The following is a 27,203-nucleotide window of genomic DNA, read 5'->3' on the forward strand; positions in this document are numbered from 1 at the left end:
TTTTTGGGCTGATTTGCTTGCACGTCATTGAGTCACCAATTCTTTTAGCCCTTTAGGAGTTACTGAGCACATTTTGAAAGGATAATCCCCCATGGCCTAAGATAGCAGTCATATCTCTTCAAAGTTGACAGCATGTATATTTGTAGGATCTGGGGCAGTGTGTGTCTGTGCACACATGACTGTGTGCAGTGTCCTGTGATACACGGACAGTGATACTACAGAGCATGGTAGAGGCAGGAGCACATTTGGTTTCTAGCAAAGGAGAATGTGTTCCATGATCATGGGCTGCACCTAAGACCTAACAACGCCATCATTCCCAAGGTGGACCTTCATCACTAAGTGGACCAGTGGACTTACCACTATATTTAATCACAACTAGGAGAACTCATGGTAAAACTAGCTAACCAACCTGGAGAATGATGAAAACAATAATCCCAGTAACTACGCTATTCTGTCCCTGACATCGTAAGCCAAGAAATGGACCATTTCATTTGATTCTTCCCAAAGCTTCATAGGGTAATTTTCACATGTCCCATTGAATGGATGAGGAAACTGAGGCTCAGATGGCATGAGGTGATAAAACTAGAATTCCTATTCCCTACACCAGGTCATCCCACAGTGTCTAGCCCTGCCACTGATCTCATTGGAACTGTGAGCTAAACTTCACTAACTGGGTGTCCATGTAAGCATGGCGTCCAGTAGGCTACACTTGGATGGTTCCATCTGCTCTGTTTTATTGTTGGGCTTTATCTTAGTGGATCCCTTTTGTTCTCACAGTGTAATAAATAAACTAGGAGGGAAGCCCAGTCATACTCTACTGCCATATTCCAACTTGCCAAATTAAGTAACTGCCTGTACCATAATAGTCCCCAAAGGAGTTGACAAAACCTAACATTGCTCTCCCAGATTTGCACAGCTCTGGACTCTCATTGGGCTCAGGTGATATGTACCATTTACATGTGGTGCTGGCATCCAGTGATAATTCCAGACTGGTTTTGCTGGTAGTGGTAAGGTACTCTCAGAGAGAGGCGGAAATGGTCTCTACCCTCTTCCTTGGCATTCTGTGGTGAGAAGGGAGCTTGTTTGCAAAGCGTTTCTGGCTCCATAAGTGTCAGAGGTCTGCAGGGTGCTGAACACAGGAAGCTTGTGAATGTTATCTCAGTTTCTCCACCCCCTCCCCCGACTCCTCCTCTCTGACTCTATTTCCCCTTTTTGCTGCTCCTCTCACCTGCAGTCCAACACACTGCCTCCAAATAGTGCAATATTTTTGACTAGGAAACAGTCTTATATTTTAAAATCAAGTGAGAAAATTAATCAAAAACTATGAAGGGAACACAGCCAGTTTTAGTTATTTCAGAAAATAGAGTTTAAATGGATGAAAACAACTATCTTATCCAGCCACCTGCCATTTCAGCTTTCAAGCGGAGAAAGAATAAAAATCTAATATGAGGAACATTTCCATTAAATGAAATTTTTTTAACTGAAAAATAAAGCCTAGAAAACTTTTCTTCAGGGAAATAAACCAGGGTGTAAATCTCTTGTGGTAACTTTAAGGGCAAAATATTTACCAGTTTCCATAGCTCTTGTTTACTTTACAATATGCACTCTACAGACGTGAGCCTCTCCAGCGGGCTCAGAAGGGATGCAGAGCTGCGCACTGCTGTGCCTCTCTCAGCGTGGGGGCGGTGGGGTGGGGGCTGTGCCGCGCAAGCACGGCCTCAGCTCAGCCAAAACTGCCTCCATCACTCAGAGCGTAGGGCCTGGAGCGTCGCTTTCCTCTCTGTTCTCCGGTGTTCTGTAGCCGGCCCAGTGCTTCCGTTCATTCATTCTTCCATCAGTTCCGCGGCGGTGGGGGATGGTGCTTGATTACTTGCTTGGGTCCCTTCTCTGACCTTGGACTTTGAAGACTTCCGTTTTCCCTTGCCATATTCTCTGTAGGCCGTCTTTATGCCATTTTTATTTAATCTTTAACTCCAGCTAGCTGTAGTACCTGTTCTCCTGTCCCGGTGATAGTCACACCCCGCAGGAACCTGGTGGGTGAGACAGGGCCGCTGGAGTTGGCCTGTCCTGATGCAGGAGTGCCACCTGCTGGCTGTTTGCTGCATAACCCGACCAGGGCGGTAGAGCTGACGGCTGGCACTTGTATAAGCTTAGCCTGAGCAGGAAAGAGCTTTTTCAGGGGCCATAGGTTCTCTTCCCTGTCTTGGGCGGGTCTCATTGAAGCTTCCTGGGAAAATGGAAATTCCTGGAGAAGGATATTTAACGCCTGCTTTTGGTCATCTATTGTGGTGTTGCCCCCTCTAAGGATAGTTGGAAAGTTGTATTATTTATTCTTGAATTTAGATATCTCAAGTCCACAGAAAAGAGACTCATTTTAAAGTTTCTTTAAAAAGAGAAAAAAAACTCAAAACGTGTCCATATAACCCTGTCCTTTTTCTTCTCATCACTTTTGCCACTTAAAAGTCTAAATATAGGTCCCCTGATTCGCTGTTTTGGTGGCATTACTGTCAGCGTAAAAGCAGGGAGGAGGCAGGGCAGAGAGGCCCGAGGAACCGTGAGGTGTTCTCCCCAGCCCTGCCCCACTCTGCCCAGCCTCCCCCCAGCCCTCTGAGGCCCTCCCTTCTCCATCCTTCTCGCTGTCACCAGGCTTGTCCTTGTTTCGTGCTCTTCTCTTTGAGGCCGGGTCCTGCTTACAGACCTTCAGGGCTGCGCCCTGCCTACCAAGTGAAGCACAGCCTCCCGAAGTGGACGGGGAGGCCTCTGCCACAGTCCACCTGCCCTGAAGGATATCCCGTCCTCTGTGCCTTTGTTTGCTCTGTTCCCCACCTGGAATTCCTTCTCCTTTCCTCTCTGCCCACGTCCTTCCCACCTTCACAGGTGCACCTTTGAGAGGCCTCTTTGGAGCACACCAGCCCTCGTGAACTCTTCTTTTGCACTCCTGCAGCTCCTTCGTGTTTCATTCTTTAAAAAGCAGCTTTATCGAGGCATATTTTACAGACAACAAACGGTGCCTGTTTAAAGTGTACAGTTTTATGAGTTTTGACATATGCACCCACCTGAAAACTTGTCATCACAATCAAGATAATGAACATTTCCATCACCCCCAACAGTTTCCTTAAGGTTGTTTTTCATACATCCCCCAGCCCCATCTCCCATCGCCCAGAAACCACTGCTCTGCTTTCTCTCACTATAGATTCATTTACGTTTTCTGGAATTTTATATAAATGGAATCATACAGTATATGCTCCTTTTTTGCCTGGCTTCTTCCACTCAGCATAACGCTTTTGAGACCCATCCATGTTGTTGTGTGTTCCGATAGTTTGTTTTTCTGGCTGAGTAGTATTCCAGGGTGTGGATGTATCACAACTTATTTATCCCATTCAGCTTTTTGTGGAAGAATCTTATTTCTTCAATGTGACTGTCAGCCATTTGAGGGCTAGGACCATGTGTTCAGTGCCCGTCACCCCCACAGCCCGGGCAGTGTGACTGGCCATGGCAGGCACTGTGACCACCGACGAGAAGCAGTTGTCGCATGGAGGAGGCGTGGTGTCTGGGGCCAGAATGCAAGGCTGAAATCCTGGATGCGCCACCTGGTCAAGTGCCTTCTCTGGGCCTCAATTCCATCATTTATAAATGTGGATAATAACAGTACCTACCTGGTAGGGTTATTATACGGAGCATAAAGTGATTTAATGTAAAACCCTTGGACAAACATCCTGGACTTATTTAATGCTCGTTATTCCTGGGAGCAGCAGAGCACAGTGTTACAAAGATGGATTCCGGGTCCAAATCCTAGCTTTGCCGCTGCGACACGGAGACCCTGAGCACGTACCTCAGCTTCTCCCCCGACGAGTGGGGATAATAATAAAGATGTCCTCGCCATAGGGGTGCAGTGAGGATGAGATGAGTAATTTATCTCAAGCCCCTGAAAGGGTGGAACATGGCAGATGCTCTTCGGATGCCGGCTGCTGTGGCTGATGGACGGAGTGGGAGGTCAAGGGGACCATCAGAGGTTCCACCCTGGGGAGGACGGGTGGCTCAGGGGAAGGTGTTTTTCCTGGAGATCTCTGATCTTCCTTCTTCTCAGAGGACCGATTGCTGACCACAGAATCATGTGGAGTAAGTAGGAACTTCTTGATCTGGGGACATTTTAGAGGCCTTTGAGCTACTGGATAAGAAGGTGTTTATTCAGGGGCAATTTAACTTGAATTTAGTTTTAACTTAGATTTTAACTTGATGGAGCAGTCTAGAGGGAGACCTAGTCCTAGCTGTGCAGTCCCCACCCAGGCTGGTTGGTTTCCCCCTCCTTACTGCAGTGCTGTGAGGCAGGCTTGAGTACCCTCACTGCACAGTGGGGAAACTGAGGCACGGAGGCGTGAAGCCGACACTGGAGTTCAGGTCTCCCTGACTGCAAAGCCCCTACGCGGCAGGGCTGCGTGCGACTCTGAGAGAGTTGCTTCACCAGTTGGGCGAACCCTCATCTGAAGACTGCACTGTGGTCTCTAAGATCACTTCCGGTATCCACGATGTGACGATTTTGGGAGTTTTGCTGTCCTCGCCTCGACTCTTCCTGCCCCATTGTCTTAAGTCAGTTCCAGAAATAGATGGAAGCTTTGTTCAAGCTACATCCCAGCTTCTCCTTTGGCTTGGGGAATGGCCAGTGGTGCGGTGCAGGAATTCTCGTTTTCTTGCTTTGCTTAGTTTTAGCGCCACCAAGAGAGAAGGCTGCAGTGAAAGCTCCTCAGTTTTCTGAAATCTGTAGTTTGTCGCCCCCCTGAGTTTACAAAGCAGCATGGGCCGGCCCCCTGGGTGCCCCTGCCGCTCCTCCAGCTCCTTCCTTATCAGCCCCCACACCGCCTCTCGACGTCGTCTGTTCATCTGGGCGCCTCTGACAGACGTGGCTCAGGCTCTGCCCTCAGGGGGAGACCGAGCCCGAGGTGGGGGGAACTGACTGCCGTGAACTCCAGGACTTTGTGTTCCGAGTGTCCTGGGCCCTCTCTGAACCTCCTTTTCCCTCAGTTCCTGGAAACCTGGATCCCGCACCACGAGCCCTGCCAGATCTGCACGTGCCTCAGCGGGCGGAAGGTCAACTGCACGTCGCAGCCCTGCCCCTCGGCCAGAGGTGAGCCCACCCGCCCGGCGCTCCTGGAGGCAGGAGGGCTCCCTCGAGGCCCTGTGGTCACCCTGTGTCCAGACCTGGTGGACCAGATTAAAGTGTGGATTTCCTCGACCTCGTCTGTGTTTCCCCTTGTCAGCCCCTCCCTTCTTTACCTCGCCGGGCTCAGGTCCCCTTTCTGCATCTGGGGTAGACACTCTCCGAGGTGAACCCTGCCCGCCTGTCCCCGCTTTGGCCCTCAGCTCAGAGTCTCCTGGAGGGCACATTTGAGGGGCTCAGCGGGACGCACCGAGGAGACTCATTTCTCAGACGCCCCCTGGCCTGATTCCTCGCGGGCCTCCCGAGCGGGGCCTGTGCTGGTTTCAGGGGGCGAGAGTCTGCAACATTTTAAATCCTTCTCCAGGCTGTACCGTTATTTTCTTCTCTGACTTCCGTGGCATTCTCCTCCTCCAGCTCCCACGTGCGGCCCGTGTGAAGTGGCCCGCCTCCACCGGAACGCAGGCCAGTGCTGCCCGGAGTACGAGTGTGGTATGTGTCCCACCGTGGGCATTTCTCCAGGGTCTGAGCCCCGGCCCGGCCCCCGCAACGAGGTGGTGGGTGCTGAAAGGGACATGTGTCCCGCAGGCACAGGGAGTGTGAGAGGAGGGGGTACAGACTGACTGGATTTTCCAAAACAGGCAAGAGTAACCTCTGGAAAATAGGATTTGCATCCTAGAAAAATTCTGCAGTGAATTATTAAATGTAAGGTTTGGAAGCATTAAAGAAAAGGATGGGGTAATCACTGGTAGGGAGGGTGCACAGGGATTTACTGAAGGAAAACTATGCCAATAAGAGTCCGAGGACACTGGATTTCGAGAGGGCCACGCACAGGGCACCTTGGTTTCAGCAAATATTTGTCAGAAGGTTTCATCATAGGTTGCAAACTACTTACTGAGTAATGGGCTGAATAATGGTATAATCAGAGGAATTGGGAGCTGATGGAATTATGGTAAACACGGCGGAAAATCCTAGTGCTCCGTCCCTGTCCTGCCCACTGTGTTTATTGATTGTGCAGATGGAGACACAAAGCACAGGCTTGTGAAATTCGCAGTGATGCAGATCTTCAAGGGAGGGCAGATAGATCAAAGGACAGTCCAAGTATCTAAAAAAGAATTAAATAATCCGAGAAATTTATGCTGATGAAATTTATCAGGGATGAATAGAAGTCCTATGGGGAGGGGCATCTGACTTGAGAACAATTTGTGTAAAAGAGGTCTAAAATGTTAATAGTAGAGAGAACTGGAGGGATCATTTAGTTCAAGTCCCTCATCTTGAAAACATTATTAAAATTCTGCAGTGGGCCAGGCACTTGGCCTTCGTTACTTCATGACTTCCTTAGACTAACCCTACAAGGTAGAGTTCCCACCTCACGGAAGATGAAACTGAGGTGTAGAGGATTCAAGTGACTTGGCTGAGATCTGGAAGTCCTAGACGATGACAAGAGTAGTGACAATGTGAGCTTATCATATGACTTGGATCGATCGATCTATATCTATCTATCTATCTATCTATCTATCTATCTATCTATCTATCTATCTATCTGTAATCATGCATCTATCTCTTTCTCTTCTCTTCCCTTCCCTTCCCTTCTCTTCTCTTCCCTTCCCTTCCCTCCCCTCCCCTCCCCTCCTCTCCCGTCTCATCTCCTCTTCTTTCTCTCTCTCTACCTTTACCTTTGTCATCTCTATTTCTACCTCTATCTCATCATCACCATCTGCCTAAACCAGTGGAAGTCTGCATGAACAGGAATGTGGAGTCCCACTCACAGGTAATGTGAGAATAACTGCTGAAGTCTGAGAGGATGTCTCTCTTTCCTGGCCCTCAGTTTGTGACCTGGTGAACTGTGACCCGCCCCTGGTGCCTCACTGTGAAGGTGGCCTCCAGCCGACACTGACCAATCCCGGCGACTGCAGACCCAACTTCGCCTGTGGTAAAGCCTCCATGGATGAGGAGGGGTTGGTGTGGCTGCTCTCTCTTGGCCTGGGGAAGGCATCTGGTATTCTGGTTAGCTGAATCCAGGGGTGGGGTACATCTGAAAGAGGGGTTAAAGTCATGCCTGGATTGAGTTCTCTAAGAATTCCCCCTGTTGTGTGCTGCTGAAGGTGTACCAGGTGTGGACACAGCTACAGGCACCTCCCTCTTGGGCTGTTTCAAGAGGAGGTTGGGTCTGAGATGACGTAGGCTCCAGATCCAAACTTTATTTATTCCCATCCTCCCATATGCCACTGAGGGGAGGAAATGTTCCCTTGGTTTATCCTCATCATTGGATCTTATTCCCAAACAAATTTATAGACTTTTTTCCCTTTGTATGTTTATATATTTAATTTCTAAATACTATAATTTAAGCACAGTGTTGGACTAAGGTAAGACATGTCAAGAAAATGATTCTGTATTTAGCTACTGGGAATACCTGCTTTGAGTCAAGTGGAGGTCTTGAGTTTCTAGATGTAAGACCTCGAGGGTGAGAGGAGACCACACGGGATTTGAAGGAAGTTGGAGATAGGCAAAGGACACAGGGATGGGATTTGGCCTTTATAAAATGACATTGTGGATTCAACAGGATTGCTGTCATTCTTTTATTCAACATTTTTAGAGGACCTAAAACTGTAGGGTATTGTTCTAGGTACTGAGATAGGATAGAATCACAGAAGCTGTCAGCATATAAAAATGCTTACCAGATCGTGGTGTGCCCAGGCCTATCTGGGTCTTAGAGAGTCTCCATCTGCCAGCTCTGGGAATCAGTAGCTGGAAGGACCCTGTTTCTTCCAGATGTTCATGGGAAGGAGATAGAGCAGGGACCAAACAGCTTTCACTTCTCCTCCATTAGAATTCCTAGCTTCACATTCCTCCTTTTGATAACTGTTATTTTTCTGCAGACTAACTGCTTTTTGGTATGATTGAATATCCTGCAGCTCCGGAGGTGGGCTCTTGTGCACTTCTGATGTAATATTCTGGGTCTAGAGTTCTCTGGAACCTTATATCCTAGCTGAGTACATATGACCTTGGCTGAGTGCAATGCTCAGTGTGGCAGGACTAGGGCATCACCTTGTGCTGCCCTTCAGCCTGCAGGAAGGAAGAGTGCAAAAGGGAGTCCCCCCCCTCCTGCCCCCCACACCGGACGCCGACCCTTCGGAAGACCCAGTGCTGTGATGAGTATGAGTGTGCTTGCAGCTGTGTCAACTCCACGGTGAGCTGCCCGCTGGGGTACCTGGCCTCGACCATCACCAATGACTGTGGCTGCACCACCACCACCTGCCTCCCTGACAAGGTATGGGCTGCTCAGCTCTGGCTAGGATGATGGCCAAACATGTGCTTCTCATGGAAGATTTGCCTTCCTGCCCAAACCAAGTGCTGTATGGCTTGGTGGGTGTGCAGTCAGCATTCCATCTCAGCCTAAATGGAAATTTAGTTAGCTCAGGGGGTATTTATAGAGAATCTACTCTGTTCGCAGCATGGCTAGGTGCTAAGGTTACAAACAAGGTTTAAGACTTGGTCTCTAACTTTAAAGAGATTATTTGTGGGTTAGCTAAGGAAATAATATGATTGCATGGATTATTTAGAGACTAGTTAATAGTTTACTTATTTGTGAATTGCCATCCTTTCATCTGTCCATTTATCCATTCAATATTTACTGAGCAACTGCTCTGTTCTACCAGAACTGCTACTGTGTTAGGCATTATGGGAGAAATGTAAGATGCAGTCTACTTATGATGCTAGTATATATAAGACATAGTCTATAAACTGAATACAATAAAAAGTGTCAATGGATGGTATAGATGTTAAATGCAAATAGCAGTCTTATAGGGGAGAGATCCATCAAGATGAGCTATCATTAGCAGAATTGCAGCAGGAAGACGGGGTGTAGTTGCAGTTACTGGATTATTGAGGCTGAGTCCTGGAATGAAGGCCAAAGAGGAGCCGCAGTTATCTTTCCCAGAGCTTGTCAGAGCTAGAACACACATTCATTTGCCTGGAATGCTCTAGACCTCTGGATTCTCTTCCAGCTCAAAGTTTCTAAGCCCCCAGGTTCTAGAGAGGCAGGAGGAGGTCTAGGAGGCAGGGATTGCTGCTGCTTCTTACGTCTCTGTTCTGTCTCCTTTCCCCCCACTACTTGCCCTTCTTCTTCTGTTAATGTTTCTTATGTCTGTCTAATCCATAGCAATCCCACCCCCATTTTGTATGCCTTTGATTTGTTGGAGAATCTGGGTCATTTGTCCTATAGAAGGCCAACATTCTGGATTTGGCTGATAGCTTCGTCATGGTGTTGCTTAATGGGCTCTCCTATCCCCTGTATTTCCAGTAAACTAAAGGTCAGACCCTGGGAATTAGTTACATTCAAGTACAATTTTGGGGGGGCAAGAGTACAGTGTAGGGGATGCTGGTGCTTCCTATTGCTTCATGCTATGAGGCACATCATGTTCTGTTGTCCCACTTTTAAAGGTAAGACTTATTACTCAGTTCAGTTGGTACCAGACTGTTTCTCCGTCATGAAGAGTCCCCCATAGACATTTTAACTAATAGTTTTTATATTCATGGATGTTTTTGTTGCCTAAGATTCATTATGTCATTAGGAGTTGCAAAATGGTGACTTTCCTCTCTACTTCTATCATTCTTATGCACTTACCAGCTGGGATTCTTCTGTAAGGAAGAACTTTCCCCCAACTGCTTTTGGTTACCCTAAAATAGAATTACTTTAGGAAAGGCAGGATAAATGCTTGACTCTTTTCCTTTACCAATTTTCAGAGTAATGAGCTGATGCCCTAGCAACCTTCAGTGGTGACCAAAAAGTTTCTTTTAAGTATCATTATGAACTCATGGATGCTGATGTATTTGATGTGTTTTGATACATTGCAATCTTCATTTATTTATTTAATGTTCAAATTGTCTATCTGGGGTCAGCGGGAGCTGACCTTTAAGGCCTTTGGCATGGCCTTGTTAGCCTTTGGTTGCTTTCTTGCTTTCTGAAACAATAAGGTGTTCCAGGCTCCTCATGGACATTTCCTGCCCCAGTCCTTGGGTCAGCCGTTTCGCCTGACTCTGAGCACCTTTGCGTGAACGTAGTATTTATTACAACCTGGGTGTCAAGGATGTTTGCTGCTTGTGGGCTGTCATTGCCTCTGGACCTTTCTGGTGAACAGAGCTTGGAAATGCATATCATACATTCATGATATTCCTGATTCAAATTTGATTAAAGGGTTTTGCTTAACTTCTTTGATTTATGCTTATATCACTTCTCTTAAGTTGGAAACCTTGGTTTCCTAACGTAAGTACTTATTTGCTTTATCTTACAATATGCCTATAATAGTCCCAAAAATAACAATGCCAATATTACGGCTAATCATTTAAGACTATTGAGAGAGGTTTAAGATTTCTTTGTAGTTCTTCTTGTCCTAAGAATATAACCCATTAGGGATATATGGTAGAAATACTGGATTTTAAAGTCAGTTGAAATAATGATTTTCCCTGTGCCACTGACTTGATGTCCAGTTAATTAGATATATCAATTTGTTTTCTCTTTTTAGAGGTTGCTTTTTATTTCTGATTTAATATTTTTCTTATGTAAAACACTTAAATGATTCTGAAACCTAAATTATAAAACAAGTTGCATTCCCAGAAGTCTCACCTCTGTCTCTGTTTCCTCTACCTTGTTCCTTCCCTACTCTCTGTAATTTATAATTTTCATTAGTTTTTGGCATATCCTTCCATTTTCTTCTGTTTGAAAATACAGGCATATTATATATATATTTCTTCCCATTTCTCACAGAAAGAGTAGCATATTATAAATTCTGTCTTGAACTTTTCTTTTTTCATTTAACAATATATGATAGAGATTATTCTATACCAGTAGATAGAGATCTATCTTATTCTTCTTTTTAGCTGCATAGTACTCCATTGCATGGAGTACTTAGTTCATTTAACATGTCCTCTATTGATGGACATTTGAGTTGCTTCAATCTTTTGCTATTACTAATAATGCTGTAACAAATAGCCTTGTACATCTGTCATTTTGTATTTTTTCCAGTGTGTCTTTTGGGACAGAATCCTAGAAGTGAGATTCTGGGTGGTAACATTTTCTAGCAAGCCTCTTAGTAGAAGGACAGGAGGTCTCATTCAATGAGTTCGTTATACAGAAGCTGGAAGACTGGGCAGGTGTAGGATAATGACTTGAAAGTATTTGTAGTGCTATTATGTGAATGAGGGTGGAGACCAGTTCTAGCTGGGGAGGGCAGACTTGGGATAATTTCAAAACTGTCTTTAAGTCTTCAGATCAAACAGCTTCCTTAGCATCTCATTCCTAAGAAATAAAGTCTGAGCATTGTATATCGCATGCACCCCAGGCTCTACATGTTCAGATCCCAGCCAAGCTTTGTGATGTCATTTCCCACATCCCTTCCATAGCCTATAGTTCTTCCAAATAGGATCCCTTGTCTCTCAGACGTATCCTGTACTCTGTGCCTCAGAGTCTTCACTTTCCTTGTCATTTGTGGGCCTCAAGGGAACACTCATTCATAGTCCCTGCCCAATCTGCCCTCACCTTCAACCCACTCCTAATGAGGGCTATGTCTGATGGGTTCCAAGTCCAAGGATATCACTAGGTCTGAGAATTAGGGTGCAGCTTTCTATGTGACATAAAAGGAGTTAAATGCAGTTAAGGCAGTGTTGAAACCAGATCAAGGTGTTGATCAGTGTGTTATATCTGAGCCTGTGGGCCGCAAAGAACTCCCAAGGGGCCACTCCCAGGATAGACCAGGGATGGCCTTTCTAAGGTTGGTGGGCAGGGAAGGGAAGAGGGCAAAATCTACTTCATAAGCACCCCTCCATGTGGGCAGAGCCCATGTTGGTTTCATTTATTGCTGTATTCTCAGCATCTAGAGCAGCTTCCAACACATGGTAGATGCTTACTACCCTCTTGTTTAAATGAACTGAATGAGTTCACTCACAGAAACCTTGTGTCTACAGGTGTGTGTCCACCGAGGCACCATCTACCCTGTGGGCCAGTTCTGGGAGGAGGGCTGTGACGTGTGCACCTGCACAGACATGGAGGATGCTGTGATGGGCCTGCGTGTTGCCCAGTGCTCTCAGAAGTCCTGTGAAGAAAGCTGCCAGCCGGTAAGGAGGGCGAGGGGCTGGGCACTGCAGGGAGTAATCGGGGTAGGGGAGTAGGGGAGGGGATCCCAGGAAGGGGCAAGACAGCCCCTCTGGTAACCTCTGGTTCAAGGCCAGAGGTAGGGGGAGGGAAGGGGAATGGGGCTGGGTAAAAAAAACAGATTGCTGTGTCATCCTTCTGTGCTTCAGTCCTTCGCTAATGGTCATTTCTGTCGTATGGTCTTGAGTCCAGTGGGCTGTGGAGTTGGTTTGAGCAGAGATGTGGATTAAATGCCTAGAAAAGAAGACTCAATTTTTTCCTGTTTCTTCTCCTTCAGACATCACCTTAGTCTATCCCTAGAACAGATATATGTTCCAAAATCCCTGAGATTGTCCCAGTTTCAATGTACTACAGTGTTTCCATATAGATTGGTGATTTTTCAGACCATGTTTATAATTTGAGGCACAGATTACCCCAATTCAGTTTTTAATTCTTCTTGTGGTGGCCTATCCGTAGGCTCCTATGTGTTCTGGGGCACTCTATTCTTGCACATTTAAGACTGATCACACCGTAGAAAAAGGGAGCAATAGTATTCAGAGAGAATTGTGGGTCAAATTCTGCTTGCTGGCTTAATGCTAATATTATTATTACTGCAGTATTATCAGGAGTTGATGATAAAAAAAAAGTGGCCAGGGGAGGCAAGTACATACATCTCGTGGTTGCTTTTGTGAATGTTAACAGTAGTGAAGATAATGCTCTTGATGCTGTTTTGGAAGTGTTGTGGTCTGATGATGGAAGGAAGGGCCTGAGTGTGAATCCAGAAATGGGAAAGTGCATTCAGTTCATCTGCTGTCTACCTGCTTTGCTGGTATGGGGGAGGATCAGAGTTGCTAGGCACCTTCTGGAGAAGATGATGCTGTGGTATCTAGGTGTGCCCTTTGGGAACGTTAAGTTTTGGAAACCCATTGGTCTCCATCTCCTCCCACAGGCCATGGGAGGCATGGAAATAACTTGCTATCAAGTAAAGAGAGTGCTGTTTAGAGGTCATTTTATTGTTTAGAGGTCAAACCCCATATATTTTGTGTTTCAGTAGGGAGTTTTAATTGCGAAGAATAGAATCCACTCAAGCTAGCTAAAATAAACGGGATTTGTGGAAAAGACAGGAGAAATCTCTCAGAACTGAAGTGCAGGATATATGGGTGGGTACCGTGTCATACATTTCTCTTCCCTTGTTCCATGAGCCCCCGTCTCTCCTGCTCTCTGCCCATCTGCTCCAGCTCCTCACTGCAGGCCAGCTTCCTCTGGGAGGAAGTTTTGCTTTCTCATAAATTTCATTTGCACATGGCCTTATTGAATCTGGTTTCAACTCAACCTGGCTTTTCAGATCCAGGGTTCATTCTTGTCCAGTTTGACTTATTCAATCTTTGTGTTCCATAGATTAACTTCTCAAGAAGAAAATTGATGGGCTCAGCTCAGCCCATGGATTGGGTCCTCTGTCCATTCCCCACTCTGGTCGAGTCAACTGTTGGGGAGGGTGCAGGTCATGTGGCATAAACCTGGCTGTCTGGAGGCTGTGGTGCCAGGGGCAGTTTCAAAAAGAAGATGGGTCAGAGGTCAGGTGAATGAGTGGAGTAGGCAGCATGTCCAGAACTCTTGACTGTGTGGTTGCTTTAGGGAATTGAGTGGCCTGTCTTAGAGACTGAATGTTCACACTTTATAGGGAGGAGAAGGAGGCCTCATGGTTTAGTTAAAGCTGACGGGATGGGGGAGGCTGGGTTTTGGTCTGTACTGGGTGTGAGGTGGAGGTGGGAGCTTCAGTGAATTGAGATGGCCTCACAGTTCATTCTTCAAAAAGGAACTATGTCAGCTCTGGTCAGACTCCAGAGACATTTGGGCTCACTTACCCAAATTCATTTGTTGTATAGGATGTGACCAAAAAAAAAAAAAACAAAACAACATTCTCACCATCATCCTCTGATTGTTCCTTTCTGAAGCCACAGTCTGCAGAAACATCCTTTCCCCAACTACCTCCATGTTTCTCTGTTCTTCATGTCAGAAAAATGATGTAAAGCAAAAAAAGGACATTGCTGGCTTCCTAAAGAATTTCATGGCTGTGCCTACACGCCCATGGCCTTGCTTCCACATTGACAGCAAGAGGAATTCCCACTCCTTTGTATAAACCTTAGGGGAGTTTTTCTCTGAAGGCTTATGACCACCTGGATTCCCCACGCTTAGTCCCCAGAATCAAACTAAGTCCTGGCTTTAGGGACTGTGTTCTGAGGGACACAGTTCTGAATGTAATGCATTATATTTTATTCATCCTCATGATACTCCTCCAGAAGGAAGAAGAGGCAGGGCTGTTCCTCCCACTTGTCAGATAGAAAGCAGAAGACTAGCACAGAGATTGAAGTTGGCCTTAGCTCCACAGCTCATTTGAAGCCAGCAGACATGAGAATGTCCTGACCCCTAGCCCAGGGCCCATTCTGTTAGACAAATACACCTGCCACCACCGGCATTGCAAGGGCCAGTTTGATCCAGGAAAGACCCGAGGGACCAGTGCTCCATGCCTTCCACCTCTATTTCAGTGATGGCAATTGTGCTTAAAGGATGGTGCTGCTAAATAAATTAGGAATTTATTTTTTGGTGGCATCTGTCTTCAGATTGGGTGGATATCAGACCCGCTTAGTTCCACTCTTCATTGGAAAACCAGTGAAAACAGGATGGGGAGAGAGTAAGGAGAAGACTCTGAGACATATATTTTGAACAGATATAAACTAGAGGTTTTGGAGGAGTGTGGGAAAAGAAAGACAGATGAAAATGTAGAATGAACCTGGTTGTGCAGCAAGAAGATGGGAATGCTGGACGTGTTGAGGGGAAACTTACAAAGATGGCAGCTAGGAAATTTGGTGGCGTGGCTAGGAGTACGTGAGCATGAGAAGTTGGTGGGGTTTTGGGAACAAGGCATTCATAATATCAACAGTGTGTTTGCCCGTGGTGGGAGGCAGCAGAAAACATGAAGAATGCACAAATCCAGATCACTGAGTACTCTTAGAGAGATGCACAAGAGTGACTCTAGATCCCTAAAGGTATGATGACTCTCTTCTGTGCTCCCTTGAGGCTTTGTTTCTTTTATGGCCCCTTGTATATTCTGCCTTATAGTGGAGGGTGTCTAGATTGTATCATCCTAATTTGTTGGCTCCTCCAAAGTACCTAGCACATCATAGATGCACAGTAAATGATTAGAAACTTAGCTGATAAAAGACTGGGGACAGCTCACTGGGCACCGCTGTGACGCAGGTCGGGATGTAAGTAGGTCCCACGGAGATGGTGTGAAGTTGAGTCAAGTCTCCAGAGTGCTCGCCGTCCCCCAGAGAGAGGCACCAGCTAGACTGACAGCGAGTGTTGTGTGAGCTCTGACTTGGCCCTGCGTGTGACTGTGCTTGGGGAGCAGAGCAGAATTGGCATCCACACTCAGCCTGAACAGCTGCAGTTACTCCTTCTCTGTGAAGGACAGAGCTCCAAGACAAAGCACAGTCCTGGGTTTTCTCCCCTTGCCTCCTGGGCCAACCACACACGTTGTCATTTTGCCTATTCTTGTATGTTGCTTCAGAGTTTTCAGTGGAGGGTTGCAATCCAAGTTCCTAATGCTTTGGCCAGATTGGAGGACCTCCAAGTGGCAGGATGGGCTGACAAACTTCAAGGATGCTGGTCTTCCTGGCAGGCTTTCTGAGGGAGGTTGGTCTTGGTTGCTCTCTCATCTTACTGTGCCCCATAAACTACTAGGTAAATGTCAAGTAATTACCTGGAGAAACCCAACTCTGCACATTGGTGAGAGGTCTTGGGATTAAGGTGCTCATTTTGTATAGGTAGTTAGCCCTGTTAGAGCAGAGACTAGATCCCAGGCATCCTGAATGTTCTCCCTTAGTCAATGAGGTGCCCTAGATTTGGCCATGATAAGGATCAGGTCACCTAGCTGCTGCTGAAGGAAATTTGGGCTGTCTTTAACACTCCCATGGACTGGCTCTTGGTCTCCAAGTGGAAGCTTTCAGAGGGCAGGATTATGTCTCTTCAGCTCGTGAAAGACCTAGCTTAGTGACTCAATGGTTGATGCTTCCTAGTCACTTCTTAGTGTGCATCTTGAGGCTGGTGGATGACAGAGAAGAAAATGTTCAATCCAACTGTATCTCTGCAAAACCCCAGGGCTCAGTACACATGTGGAGTAGATAAGAACACCTGTGTCTTTACTGCTGGCCTCTCCTTCCTTACTTTCTGTTCTTTGCATTTTTCCAGGGTTTCACTTACTTCCTCCATGAAGGCGAGTGCTGTGGAAGGTGCCTGCCATCTGGCTGTGAGGTGGTGACTGGCTCACCACGGGGGGACTCACAGTCTTACTGGGAGAATGTAAGTCTGGACCCCAGGGTGGGTAGGAAGGAGGGCAGTGACCTCACCAGCTTGGGAGTCCATTCTACGGTCCAGTGTTGGCCTTGGTTTCATCTGTACAGTAGAAGCTCATTCCCTGTCCTTTGCTTTCACCACAGGGAGTTTAATCTGCCTGTTGGTGTTATTCAAGTGTCAGATGGGAGTACCTTGCCCTTGAGGAACTAGTTAAGATTGCCTCAGACTTCCCATTGTGTGAATTTTGGGAGAAGCCCAATTCCCTCCCTAGGAGTTCTGTGAACTCCTGGGGGATTTATGTTCTCCTGTTTACCTGTGAATCTGAGGTCCTGCTTCCTCTCAGTGGTTGGTGTGGGGATGGTCTCATCACTCTGCATGTGCTGTGGGCCCGCCACCCCTCCAAAGCTCCACAGGCGGCAAGTACTGTTCTGTATGCATCAACCCAGGCAGGGTCCTCTCACCTTTTCACTGGTTTCCACTGGATAAATTTATAACCCAGAGAAGCAAACAGTATTTCTGTTCCCAAAGGCCCCGAGCTATTTCTGCAACTCCAGCTGTAGCATCTTGCCATGTTCTAGCCCCACATCTCCCCACTCCTGTCTTCTCCTGCCTGGCCCCCCACACCAGCCGCATTCCCTCTCCTAAAGCAGAGCAGTTTAGCCGTCTCCTTGCTGGCCCTCAGGTACTCACTTTGGATGCTTATCAAGCCCTTTTCTGAAACATAAGTATTCCCTCCTTGGGAATTTTAGTCCAGATGCCAGGATAGTAACAATTCTTTCACTCTGATTCATAAGGAAGAGTGGGTAGTTCTGAGCCCTGGAAGCCTCAGGAGGCAGGAAGAGCATGAGGTACACCATGGGCCTCCCCTTCCGTGTTGTTCCAGTAAGAACATAGTGCACTGTGTTTAGAAGGGAAGGCAAAGGGTTAGCTGTCATCCCCTTTCTCCCCTCAGTGATAACAGAGTGACTTACTGAGTTTTTCCACATGGGTTCCCACCTCCCCTTCTAATCCAAGTTACCTGTGGATTTCCTGCGTCCCTCCTCCCCACCCTTTTAGTTTTTCTGCTCCTCATCCATTCCGGAATAAGACAGGTTTTTCCCCTTCTCTGAGGGCCAGGGTCAAGCTCAGATCAGAGGCTGCTCCGTCCTGGTGGGGCTGACAGCTGGTCCCTGTGAGGCTCAGTACTCCTTTTGAGCCCCCCCACCCATCTCTCATCTCCATCCAGGGCTCCCACAGCCCTGACCCACCTCAGCGTTTACAAAACATAAGGGGACCGGAGTTTCTCTCCCCCAGTTCAAGCCTGCAACTTACCTACAAGACTTAGGCAGCAGCAATGGCTCTGGCCCTGCTGCTGGGATCTGTCAGGGACCAGTGGGGGTGGCCAAGGCTCAGCAGGTAAATAATCAGACGGGGGAGAGGGCCAGAGGTTGGGGTCAGGCCTGCAGTGGAAAGGTTTGGTCAGGGTGGGTCAGAAGTGGGGATGAAAAGAGAGGCTGCAGGTGTCTGGCATTTTCTGCTTCTCATCTGGGAAGAGAAGAAAGTGAGCAGTTGCTGAGAGCGGTAGTCAGGACAGGAAGTAGGCGGGCATATGCACCTAGTTATGCACTGGGAAGCTGGCCTACACAGACAGCGCTTGCTGTGACACGTTTTCCAGGCAGAACCTCGACGGTGACTTTTCTGAACCATGTTCTAGACCCTCTCAGTGCTCTTTGCCTGTGGAGCCAACCGTTGAGGTCAGGCCACCCATCCACACCCTGGAGGGACAGATTGCAGGGCTGTAGGCGGCAGACGCTGGCATCCCCTGTCTCTTGCTGTCTCCACACATGAGTTGGAAGTGGCACCAGCTGGGCAGTGGGTTGAGTTCTCCTTCCACGTGTCTCCATGCCAGCCTGCGCTGCTGCTTCTGGGTCAGAGTGCCCTAGAGTCTCTGAGCTCAGCTCACGGCCGATGCTGAGGGTGGAAGGGAGGTCCCCGGGCTTCCCTCAGGGGCTCACTCAGGCAATTGAAGACCACGTCTGTAGGAGCACACATGACTCTGAGCTAGGATCTTGGTCAGGGTGACTCGCCCAGACTCACTGAAGGACCTGGGATGAGCCACATTCACTCCCTCTGTGGGCCTTACCTGTGGGTGGGACTTAGATGTTAAGCCGTGGCTCACCTCCAGGGCCCAAATCAGCTCCCTGAGAGAGCAGCCCATCCCCACTGGGACGCTGGGCCCCAGTCCTGCCCAACGCTAGTTTTCTAACCACAGGTCGGCTCTCAGTGGGCCTCCCCTGAGAACCCCTGCCTCATCAACGAGTGCGTCCGAGTGAAGGAGGAGGTCTTCGTGCAGCAGAGGAACGTCTCCTGCCCCCAGCTGAACATGCCCACCTGCCCTGTGGGCTTCCAGCTGAGCTGTAAGACCTCAGAGTGTTGCCCCACCTGTCGCTGTGGTAAGGCATGCCATCTGGCCCAGCTTTCAAGCCTCTCTTGCCACTAAGGGCTCCTGAATTCTTTGCCTTTTAGCAACTCAGGGAAATGGGTAGGATCAAGATCTTCTCATCTGTTCCTAATGCTTTTGTGAGAAAGCAAATAAGATGAGAGAAATGTAGCAATTTCCTGAAGGTCATCCTGGTGCTCAGCAATGGTTTTGTACCATTGTCTCATGTCACCCTCACGACAACCCCGTGAGGCGGGTACTCTTCCCACCTCCATGGCTCACGTGAGCTAGTGAGGGTGGAACTGGGGTTCGACCACAGGCCTCTCTGATTCTAGAGCCACCTTCTCAATCATTTGCTGTATTGCCTCTGCTGGGGGAGGAATTCTAACTTCCCATCCCAACCCCCTCGTTTATTTATTTGTTTAAATAAACAACAACAATAAACAACTCTCTCCAACAGCAAACAACCATCCACTACCTGCTCTGGATTCTTTGTATGGTTTTATCTTGGGCCTTAACATTTTTTTTTTTAAATTTTTTTTGTGAGGAAGATCAGCCCTGAGCTAACATCCGATGCCAATCCTCCTCTTTTTGCTGAGGAAGATTGGCCCTGGGCTAACACCTGTGCCCATCTTCCTCTACTTTATATGGGGTGCCGCCACAGCATGACTTGACAAGCGGTGCGTTGGTGCGTGCCTGGGATCTGAACTGGTGAACCCTGGGCCACCACAGCGGGGCACGCGCACTTAACCACTTGTGCCACTGGGCCGGCCCTGGGCCTTAACATTTTTAGAGGAGAACTTCATTCTTTCATGAGCCCAAACATCCTCCCACTCACCCCTTAAGTGTAAATCACTTAAACAAGGGCTGACTCCTCAAGGATCACAGGGATCTCTCACTGTGGGCTGGGTGGAAGGAAACAGGCAGCCTGTCGTTCCTCAGCAGGCCTGGGGGAAGCGAGGCCACCAAGGGCTCTGGCAGTGGGACCCCCGTGCTGGGGTGGGTGGGGAGAAGGACGGGCAGATGCAGGAGAGGAGCCCAGATGGGGAGAAGAAGGCCTTGAAGGGACCGGCTGCTTGCGAGTTTTTGCTGGGGTGTGTTCTGCACACTGATGCCCTGCCCTTCTCTCTCCCCCAGAGCCCATGCAGGCCTGCACGCTCAACAGCACCATCATTGAGGTGAGCTGCTGCCTTCTTCTCCAGGACGCATGGGACGGGGCAGGAATGGGGTGCTGTGGGAAGGGTGGGCAGCTCATTCTAAAGTGGAAATGAGAGGAACCAGGGAGACCAACCCCAACTGTGCTTTCCACTGCCTCCTGGGCTTCCCAGGCATCCTGGAGCCCAGGCTCCAGTTGTCCTCCTAACTCTCTAGGGCCTGGGCCCCCTGTCCAGCACTCATCTCCCGGCCCCCACCCCAGGCACATGAGCATTTCTTCTGTGTACAGAGAAACACTCTGAAGTCATGGTGCACTTTTCAATCTGTCCCCCTCCCTCTGTCCCAGCTCCCTCTCTGGCAGCCCTCACTCTTACCATTGCCATACTTGAGGTGGGAGGGCAGGGAAGGGAGTGGGCCACTGGAGACAGGAGAGCAGCAGGGTGATGGCTCTTGGCCGCTGTGGGTGGCCAGGCCCCCACTCATAAGGCAGACAGCTTATGTGGCTGAGGCTAGTGGGAGGTCAGTGGGTCGGGGTGCCGGGAGGCCTGACTCTGGTGCCTCTGGTTCTAGCCCGGGAAGAGCCTCATGATTGATGCGTGTACAACTTGCCTCTGCACCGTCCGGGAGGGGGCAATTTCTGGATTCAAGCTGGAGTGCAGGAAGACCACCTGTCAGGCCTGCCCCCTGGTAAGAGAGGGTTGTTGGGCACCCAGGGGATGGACCAGTATTTGAGGGACTCAAGCAATGGGACCTCACTGGGGTCTTTAAATAAAGCTTTCATGATTTTTTGATTATGGACAACATTTGACAACTGTAATGAAGAGACTAAAAGTCACCCACCCAAATTGCGTCTCTCAGAAATAATTATAATTTAGTTTTGTAAATTTTAAACATATTCTTCCTGTGTTTTTAAAATAAACACAATATTTGAAAGGCTTATGACACCATATTTACCATATAGTACCATACCATTACGATATTGTATTCTTTTTACACATTTTAAGAAGCATTCCTACCATTCTTTGAAAACATTAAAAATTAGTCAACAAATATTTATCACACTTACTATGTGGGAGGTTCTACACGATATTCTTTAGAATATATGTACCTCAACATATACTTTTATTATTAGACATTTAGGTGGTTTAAAATATTTCACCCTGTTTTTGCCAGGTCATGATGACTGTGTTTGCTCTGAGTACCTCCTGAGGGTGGATTCTGAGAAGTGGCATCTAGGTTTCTAGTTTGGTAGACGAAAACCGGCATGTCACTGTTTTAATTATGATTGTTAGCCCCACCTCACAGAGCTGGACCTAACACTTGGGTGGACGCCTTGGCTTCCTCCTCAGACTGCCCTCTGTGCCAGGGCTCCTGCCGTCTTAGGGAATGCAGTTGGTCAGAGGAGGTTCTTGTGAGCGAGATGCACAGAATGTAGTAATCACTCTTTCAGATGGCCCAGACAGAGGGCTTCTCCTCTCCTCTCTGTGAGGCAGCAGGTGAGGCCTGGGGTGGAGTCCTTCCTAAGCAGAGCCACACAGCGGGCCAGAGGGGGAGGGGTCAGCAGCAGGGTGGGGACAGGGACGAGGAACACTCGCTCAGGTGCTTTCTGGGCTCTTGAAGACAAGGGCGTGTTCTGCACCTGTGTTCTTCATGGCACTTGGCACAGTGGCATGCTCAAAGTAAGGGCTTAATAAAATATATGTGGAGTGAATAGGTCTATAGGAGATAGCTATTTCTGATAGAATGGTCCAAAGAGACCATTCTTGCCTCAATTAGAAAGAAGCCCATTAAGTACATGTTTTTGCTTTTATTTTTTAAATCCCAATTGATGTTTTAGGGTTTTAGGTGCGTGTGTGTGTGTGTCACAACTCCCCTTGAATACATCTGGGCTTGAACAGGGAATGAAATAATGCTGTCTGGAGTTCGTGGCATCCCTTTTACCTTGGATGTCCATTGAACCAGGATCAGTGCAGCAAGAGTTCCACACCAACGCTGTCCTGCAGGAGAGCTTCCTGGAGGGAGGGCTTGCTAACTCTCACAGCGCCCTCTGGTGGTCAGAGGTGGCATGGTAACCTCCTCCACATCAGTAGAAATCCAGCTTTAGAATCCATGTAGATGTAGGTTTCTAAATATTTTTAAATCCATGGTCCCTTTTGGTTTGTGTACTCTTCCTTCTTCCCTCCCAAATGCTGATATCTCCCCATGGCAGTGTACCCACTTTCCCCTCTTGAGAACCCTTAGATTATCCCTCTTTCTATGTATCTCTCAACCTTTGCTGAAAACTGCCTCAGTTGGCCCCGTTCTAGCTCAGCATCCTAAACTGGTCTTGTCATGCTCGTCTGCCATGAAGGGCCTCGGTGAGGGCTCCCACAGGTGGAGAGCTGTGGTGACTTCAGTATAGGTAGGTCTGCTTGAACTGCCTATGTGAGACTGAAGTGTTAGCATCACCTGACATGTGAGGCCTTCATTTCCTCCCAGGGGAGACAATGCTCATGCCTAAGAGGAGCCCAGCAGAAGGCGGCTTGTGCTGGCGGGTGGTGGGGAGGAAGCTGGACAGGTGAACTCTCAAGGAAAGCGTGAGGAAGAGCGGTCACCCTGACCTGGAACACTGAGAAGGTGTCCCGGAGGGGCGCGGCCGTGAGCTGACCTTGAGCAATGGGTCAAATGTAGAAGAGAGGACCTTCCAGGACGGGGCGTGAGGCACAGACTGGCAGATAGAAGCAAGAGTTAGAGAAGGCTGGCAGGGGAGAGAAGACTGGAGGTTCTTGGGCAGCCGATGCAATTTATGAAAGGGGGCTGCAAGACCCACGCAAGCAGAGTTTTTGGGACTTGACTGGTCGGGGAGAGCAGGACTAATTGGCTGCTCAGACCTAAACAAGTGAAGTCTAGCTGCTGGGAACTTGGCTCAGCAGGCAGAGGAAGTGGCTGCCCCTGACTGCATGTTCAGCCAAAGCCCATTCAGCACCGCCCTTCTCCGTGTATACATGGCAACATGGAACACATGCAGCCGTCAGCAGTGGCCGGGAAGCCCCGCAGGGCTCGAACAAGCCCTGTCACCCGCTGCAGCTGCATTCTTGCCTTCCAGGGCAGCGGTCATGCTGGGCGTCTGGTTTTTTATTTACTCCTGTAAGTGGGTTCTGCCCTGCTCCCTCTCCTCCTCCTGTCCCTCCTTCCCAACTCCCCACCGCACCTCTCAAGTCGTTGCCCTCTCCTGTTACCATCCACCCCTCTTCCTCTTCTTCCTCCTCCCGTAATGCCTTCTGTCTTTCCCTATTCTTGGCTTAACTGTGCCCTCTGCCTCTCTGCTCTGTGGATTTTGCTTCCACTGCTTGTCCTGTCACTTTGCAGCCCCCTCCTCCATTTGTCCTCACCCCCCTCACTTCTTCTGTAAACGTTTTGTGCATTTTCCTCTCCTGGGCCTGCTGAGTGGAGGGAGGGTATTTCCTAGTCTCTTCTCCTAACACTCACCAAAAAATGCCGAAATCCAAGCTCCCGTGAAATCTTTCCTGAGTTAAGCCCTGTTTTATTTCCTCCTTCTGACTGTGGCCACTCGCATTCACTCATAATGTTTATTCTATCTCTATTCTTCCTCTGCCATTTACCTCCGTCCTACACCTTCCAGGAATTGTGCATTTTTGAGAACACAGTTAAAGCTCACCAGTGAAACACCACCTGATGGCCTCACACTCCGGCAGTGTCCTTCCCAGGGAAGTGTGGCCCGGGCCCAGTTTTGTGCTGAGCTCTGTGCTCATTCACTTTCTCTACTGCCTACACCCTGAAGACACGAGTTCGGAAGCTTGATTTAGGAGTAGCAAATTGTTTAAATTCATCTCTGAGCAAGCTTACCAACTCCTAACCTTGCCTGCTGGTTAGGGCCATTGAGTCTGTGCACAGCAATGAACAAGGGAGCCATGTGGAGATGACCAGGTCCTCTGTCTGGGGACTCCAAACTGACCTGCTGGAGATTCATATTAGAGAACCCTCAGGGCCCCAATGAAGGAATTTCTAAGTGGTCATTACTAAATGTGGCAAAATAAGAAAAAGAATGACAATATAGTTGGTTTCTCACATAACTAAATTTATGCTTTAACCAGTTTTTGAGATTATGTTCTTCCTTTTCTTTTTGGAGTGGTGGAGAGAGTTAAAAGAGCTTTAATTTTAATGCAATGATGAGGCAGCTGATGATAGCTTTTTGGTTTTTATTTTATTAACATTGTTTAAAATACTCTTACTTTTCGAAATAAAAAGTTGATTACCCTATGTTGTCTCCCAAATTTGGGGCATTTTTGTAAGACAGTCAAATCCTGCTGTCTGGAAGCTGCTGCTTTTTCCAGTGCAGATATAAATGAAGGGCTCTCACTTTAAGCCACTATCTAGGAGTTCCTAGCTGAACGCCTCTCCTCAGGGAATGTAGGAGTGCCTGGTACGAGCCAGGCGCTGGGGATACACTGACCAGCAGCATACATGTAGTTGGAGTTTACATGCCTCTCGGGGAGAACAAAAGCCATCTAAACAGACAAGTGAAAAATTCAAATTGTGTTAAGTGTTATGAAGAGAGATAGTGTGTGTGTGTGTATGTGCGTGTTGTGTTTTGGAAGACCTCTCTGAGGAATGATATTTAAAATTATTACTAAAGGATGAGAAAGAACTATTTATACAAGGCGTGGAGAAGAGCATTCGAGGTAGAGGTAACAGCACACACAAGGCCCTCAGGTGAGGAGGTTGGCGTGTTCATGGTCCTAGAAGATGCACAGGAGTGGATGGCGGAGAGCAATGGGATGGTGGTATAAGATAAGGTCAGAAAATTAGGAAAGAGCCATGTCAGGCCTTGTAGGACATACTAAGGAGATTGGATTTTATTCTAAATGCAATAGGAAGCCATAGAAAGTCTTATTTTTTAAATTTTTGTAAAATTTATTTTTTTAAATGAGGTATAGTTTGCCTGCAATAAAATGCACAGATATTAAGTATATACTTTGATGAGGTCTAATAAATGTATAAATCCAGGTAACCACTAAAATAGTAATATGAAGAAATACAGCTAAAAGGCCAATAAAGGAAATAAAATACTAGAAAAACAAAAACTTGATTAAACCAAAAGAAGACAGGAAAGAATTAACAATAGAACAAATAACAGAGAAGACAACAAATAAAATGAATGGCAAAATGGTAGATTTAAACCCAATGATATGGATAATTACATTAAATGTAAATGGGCAAAACAAAATCCCAATTAAAAATGGAAATTGCCAGACTTGGATAAAAAAGCAAGACTCAACTGGTATGCTGTTTACAAGAGATTCATTTTCAATTTGAAGAGACAGACAGGTTGAAAATAAAAGGATGGAAAAAGATATACCAGGCAAATACTAAAAATAAGAAAGCTAAGATGGGTATATTAATACCAAACAAAATAGACTTTAAGATGACAAATGTTGCTAAAAATATAGAAGGTTATTTCATAATGATAAAACAGTAGGTTCATCATAAGAATCCCAAGTGTGTCTGCATCCAATAGCAGAGCTTCTAATACTTGAAGCAAAAATTGACAGAACTAGAGGGAAAAATAGGCTTATCCACAATCTTAGTTGGTAATTTTTTTTTTTGTGAGGAAGATCAGTCCTGAGCTAACATCCATGCTAATCCTCCTCTTTTTGCTGAGGAAGACCGGCTCTGAGCTAACATTTATTGCCAATCCTCCTCCCTTTTTTTCCCCTAAAACCCCAGTAGATAGTTGTGTGTCATAGTTGCACATCCTTCTAGTTGCTGTATGTGGGACGTGGCCTCAGCGTGGCTGGAGCAGTGGTGCGGCAGTGCGCACCTGGGATGCGAACCTGGGCCACCAGTAGCGGAGCGCGCACACTTAACCGCTAAGCCACGGGGCCGGCCCTTAGTTGGTAATTTTAATGTTTTTCTCTCAGTAATTGATAAAATAAGTAGGGAAAAACGTTGTAGAAGATTTGGAAAACTATATCAACCACCTTGACCTAATTGAGAATAATAGACTGTTATACTCTAAAACTTCAGAGCACACATTCTTCTCATATACACATGGAATTTTCACCTATCTTGACCCAAATCTGAGCCATAGAGAAGTCAATAAATGTCAAAATTTTGAAATCATATAGACTATATTCTATGATCACAATTAAATTAGATTGAAATTAGTAACAATAAGGTGTTTAGAAACACTCCCCCAAATTTGAAAATTAAATAAAATACTTTTAAATAATCTGTGAGTCAAAGAAGAAATCACAAGTGAAAATAGAAAATATTTTGATCTAGAGATAATAGTAGTTACTCTAGAGATTGTAATATGCCTCTTTGACTTATCAGTCTACCCTGATTGAATAATATACTATTGCAGGTATAATGTACACTTTCTCCTATACTTTGTGCTTTTGTTGTCATGTGATTTACTTCTACATGAGATAAATTCACAAGACATTGCTATTATTTTTGCTTTGAACAGTAAATTGTCTTTCATAGAATTTAAGAAAAGAACTAAAAATGATATTTTATATTTATCTACATATTTATAATTTCCAGTGCTCTTCCTTTCTGTATATCTGAATTTCCGTGTTATATCATTTTCCTTCAACTTAAAAAAGAACTTCTTTTAGCACCCAATGGCATTGCATTTCTCAGATTTTATTTAGCTGAAAACGTCTTTATTTTTCCTTTATTTACTGAACATAGAATTCTGGGTTGAAAGTTTTTTTTAATCACCTTAAATATGTTGTTCCGTTGTCTTCTGGCTTGAATTCTTTCTGATGACAAGTTACCTGATTTTTATTGTTGTTCTGTGTGTACCCCTCACACTCCCTCCAATTCCATACTTTTAACAGTTTTTCTTTATCTTTGGTTTTCAGAACTTTAAGTATATGCTTATGAGTAGTTTTCTTTATACTTTCCCTACTTTGGATTCATGGAGCTTCCTGGGTCCTTCCTGGTGAATTGATTTTTTGATCAAATTGGGAAAAATTTAGGCT

General features: G+C 46.8%; 1 protein-coding gene across 1 annotated transcript in view; it reads left to right on the plus strand.

The window, feature by feature from the left end:
* The window catches only part of VWF (von Willebrand factor), a 153,050-nt gene that overhangs the window by 119,266 nt on the left and 6,581 nt on the right, over window positions 1–27,203 (plus strand). The window contains exons 39-47 of the mRNA XM_014793926.2: window positions 5,020–5,122; window positions 5,570–5,644; window positions 6,981–7,085; window positions 8,218–8,423; window positions 12,116–12,265; window positions 16,533–16,643; window positions 18,889–19,069; window positions 20,194–20,234; window positions 20,782–20,898. Coding sequence (XP_014649412.2) covers window positions 5,020–5,122; window positions 5,570–5,644; window positions 6,981–7,085; window positions 8,218–8,423; window positions 12,116–12,265; window positions 16,533–16,643; window positions 18,889–19,069; window positions 20,194–20,234; window positions 20,782–20,898 — 1,089 coding nt within the window. The remainder of the gene's footprint in view (window positions 1–5,019; window positions 5,123–5,569; window positions 5,645–6,980; window positions 7,086–8,217; window positions 8,424–12,115; window positions 12,266–16,532; window positions 16,644–18,888; window positions 19,070–20,193; window positions 20,235–20,781; window positions 20,899–27,203) is intronic.

Source organism: Ceratotherium simum, chromosome 17 (genome assembly GCF_057802395.1).
Source record: "Ceratotherium simum simum isolate JZ-2026a chromosome 17, ASM5780239v1, whole genome shotgun sequence".
Taxonomy (NCBI): Eukaryota; Metazoa; Chordata; class Mammalia; order Perissodactyla; family Rhinocerotidae; genus Ceratotherium; species Ceratotherium simum.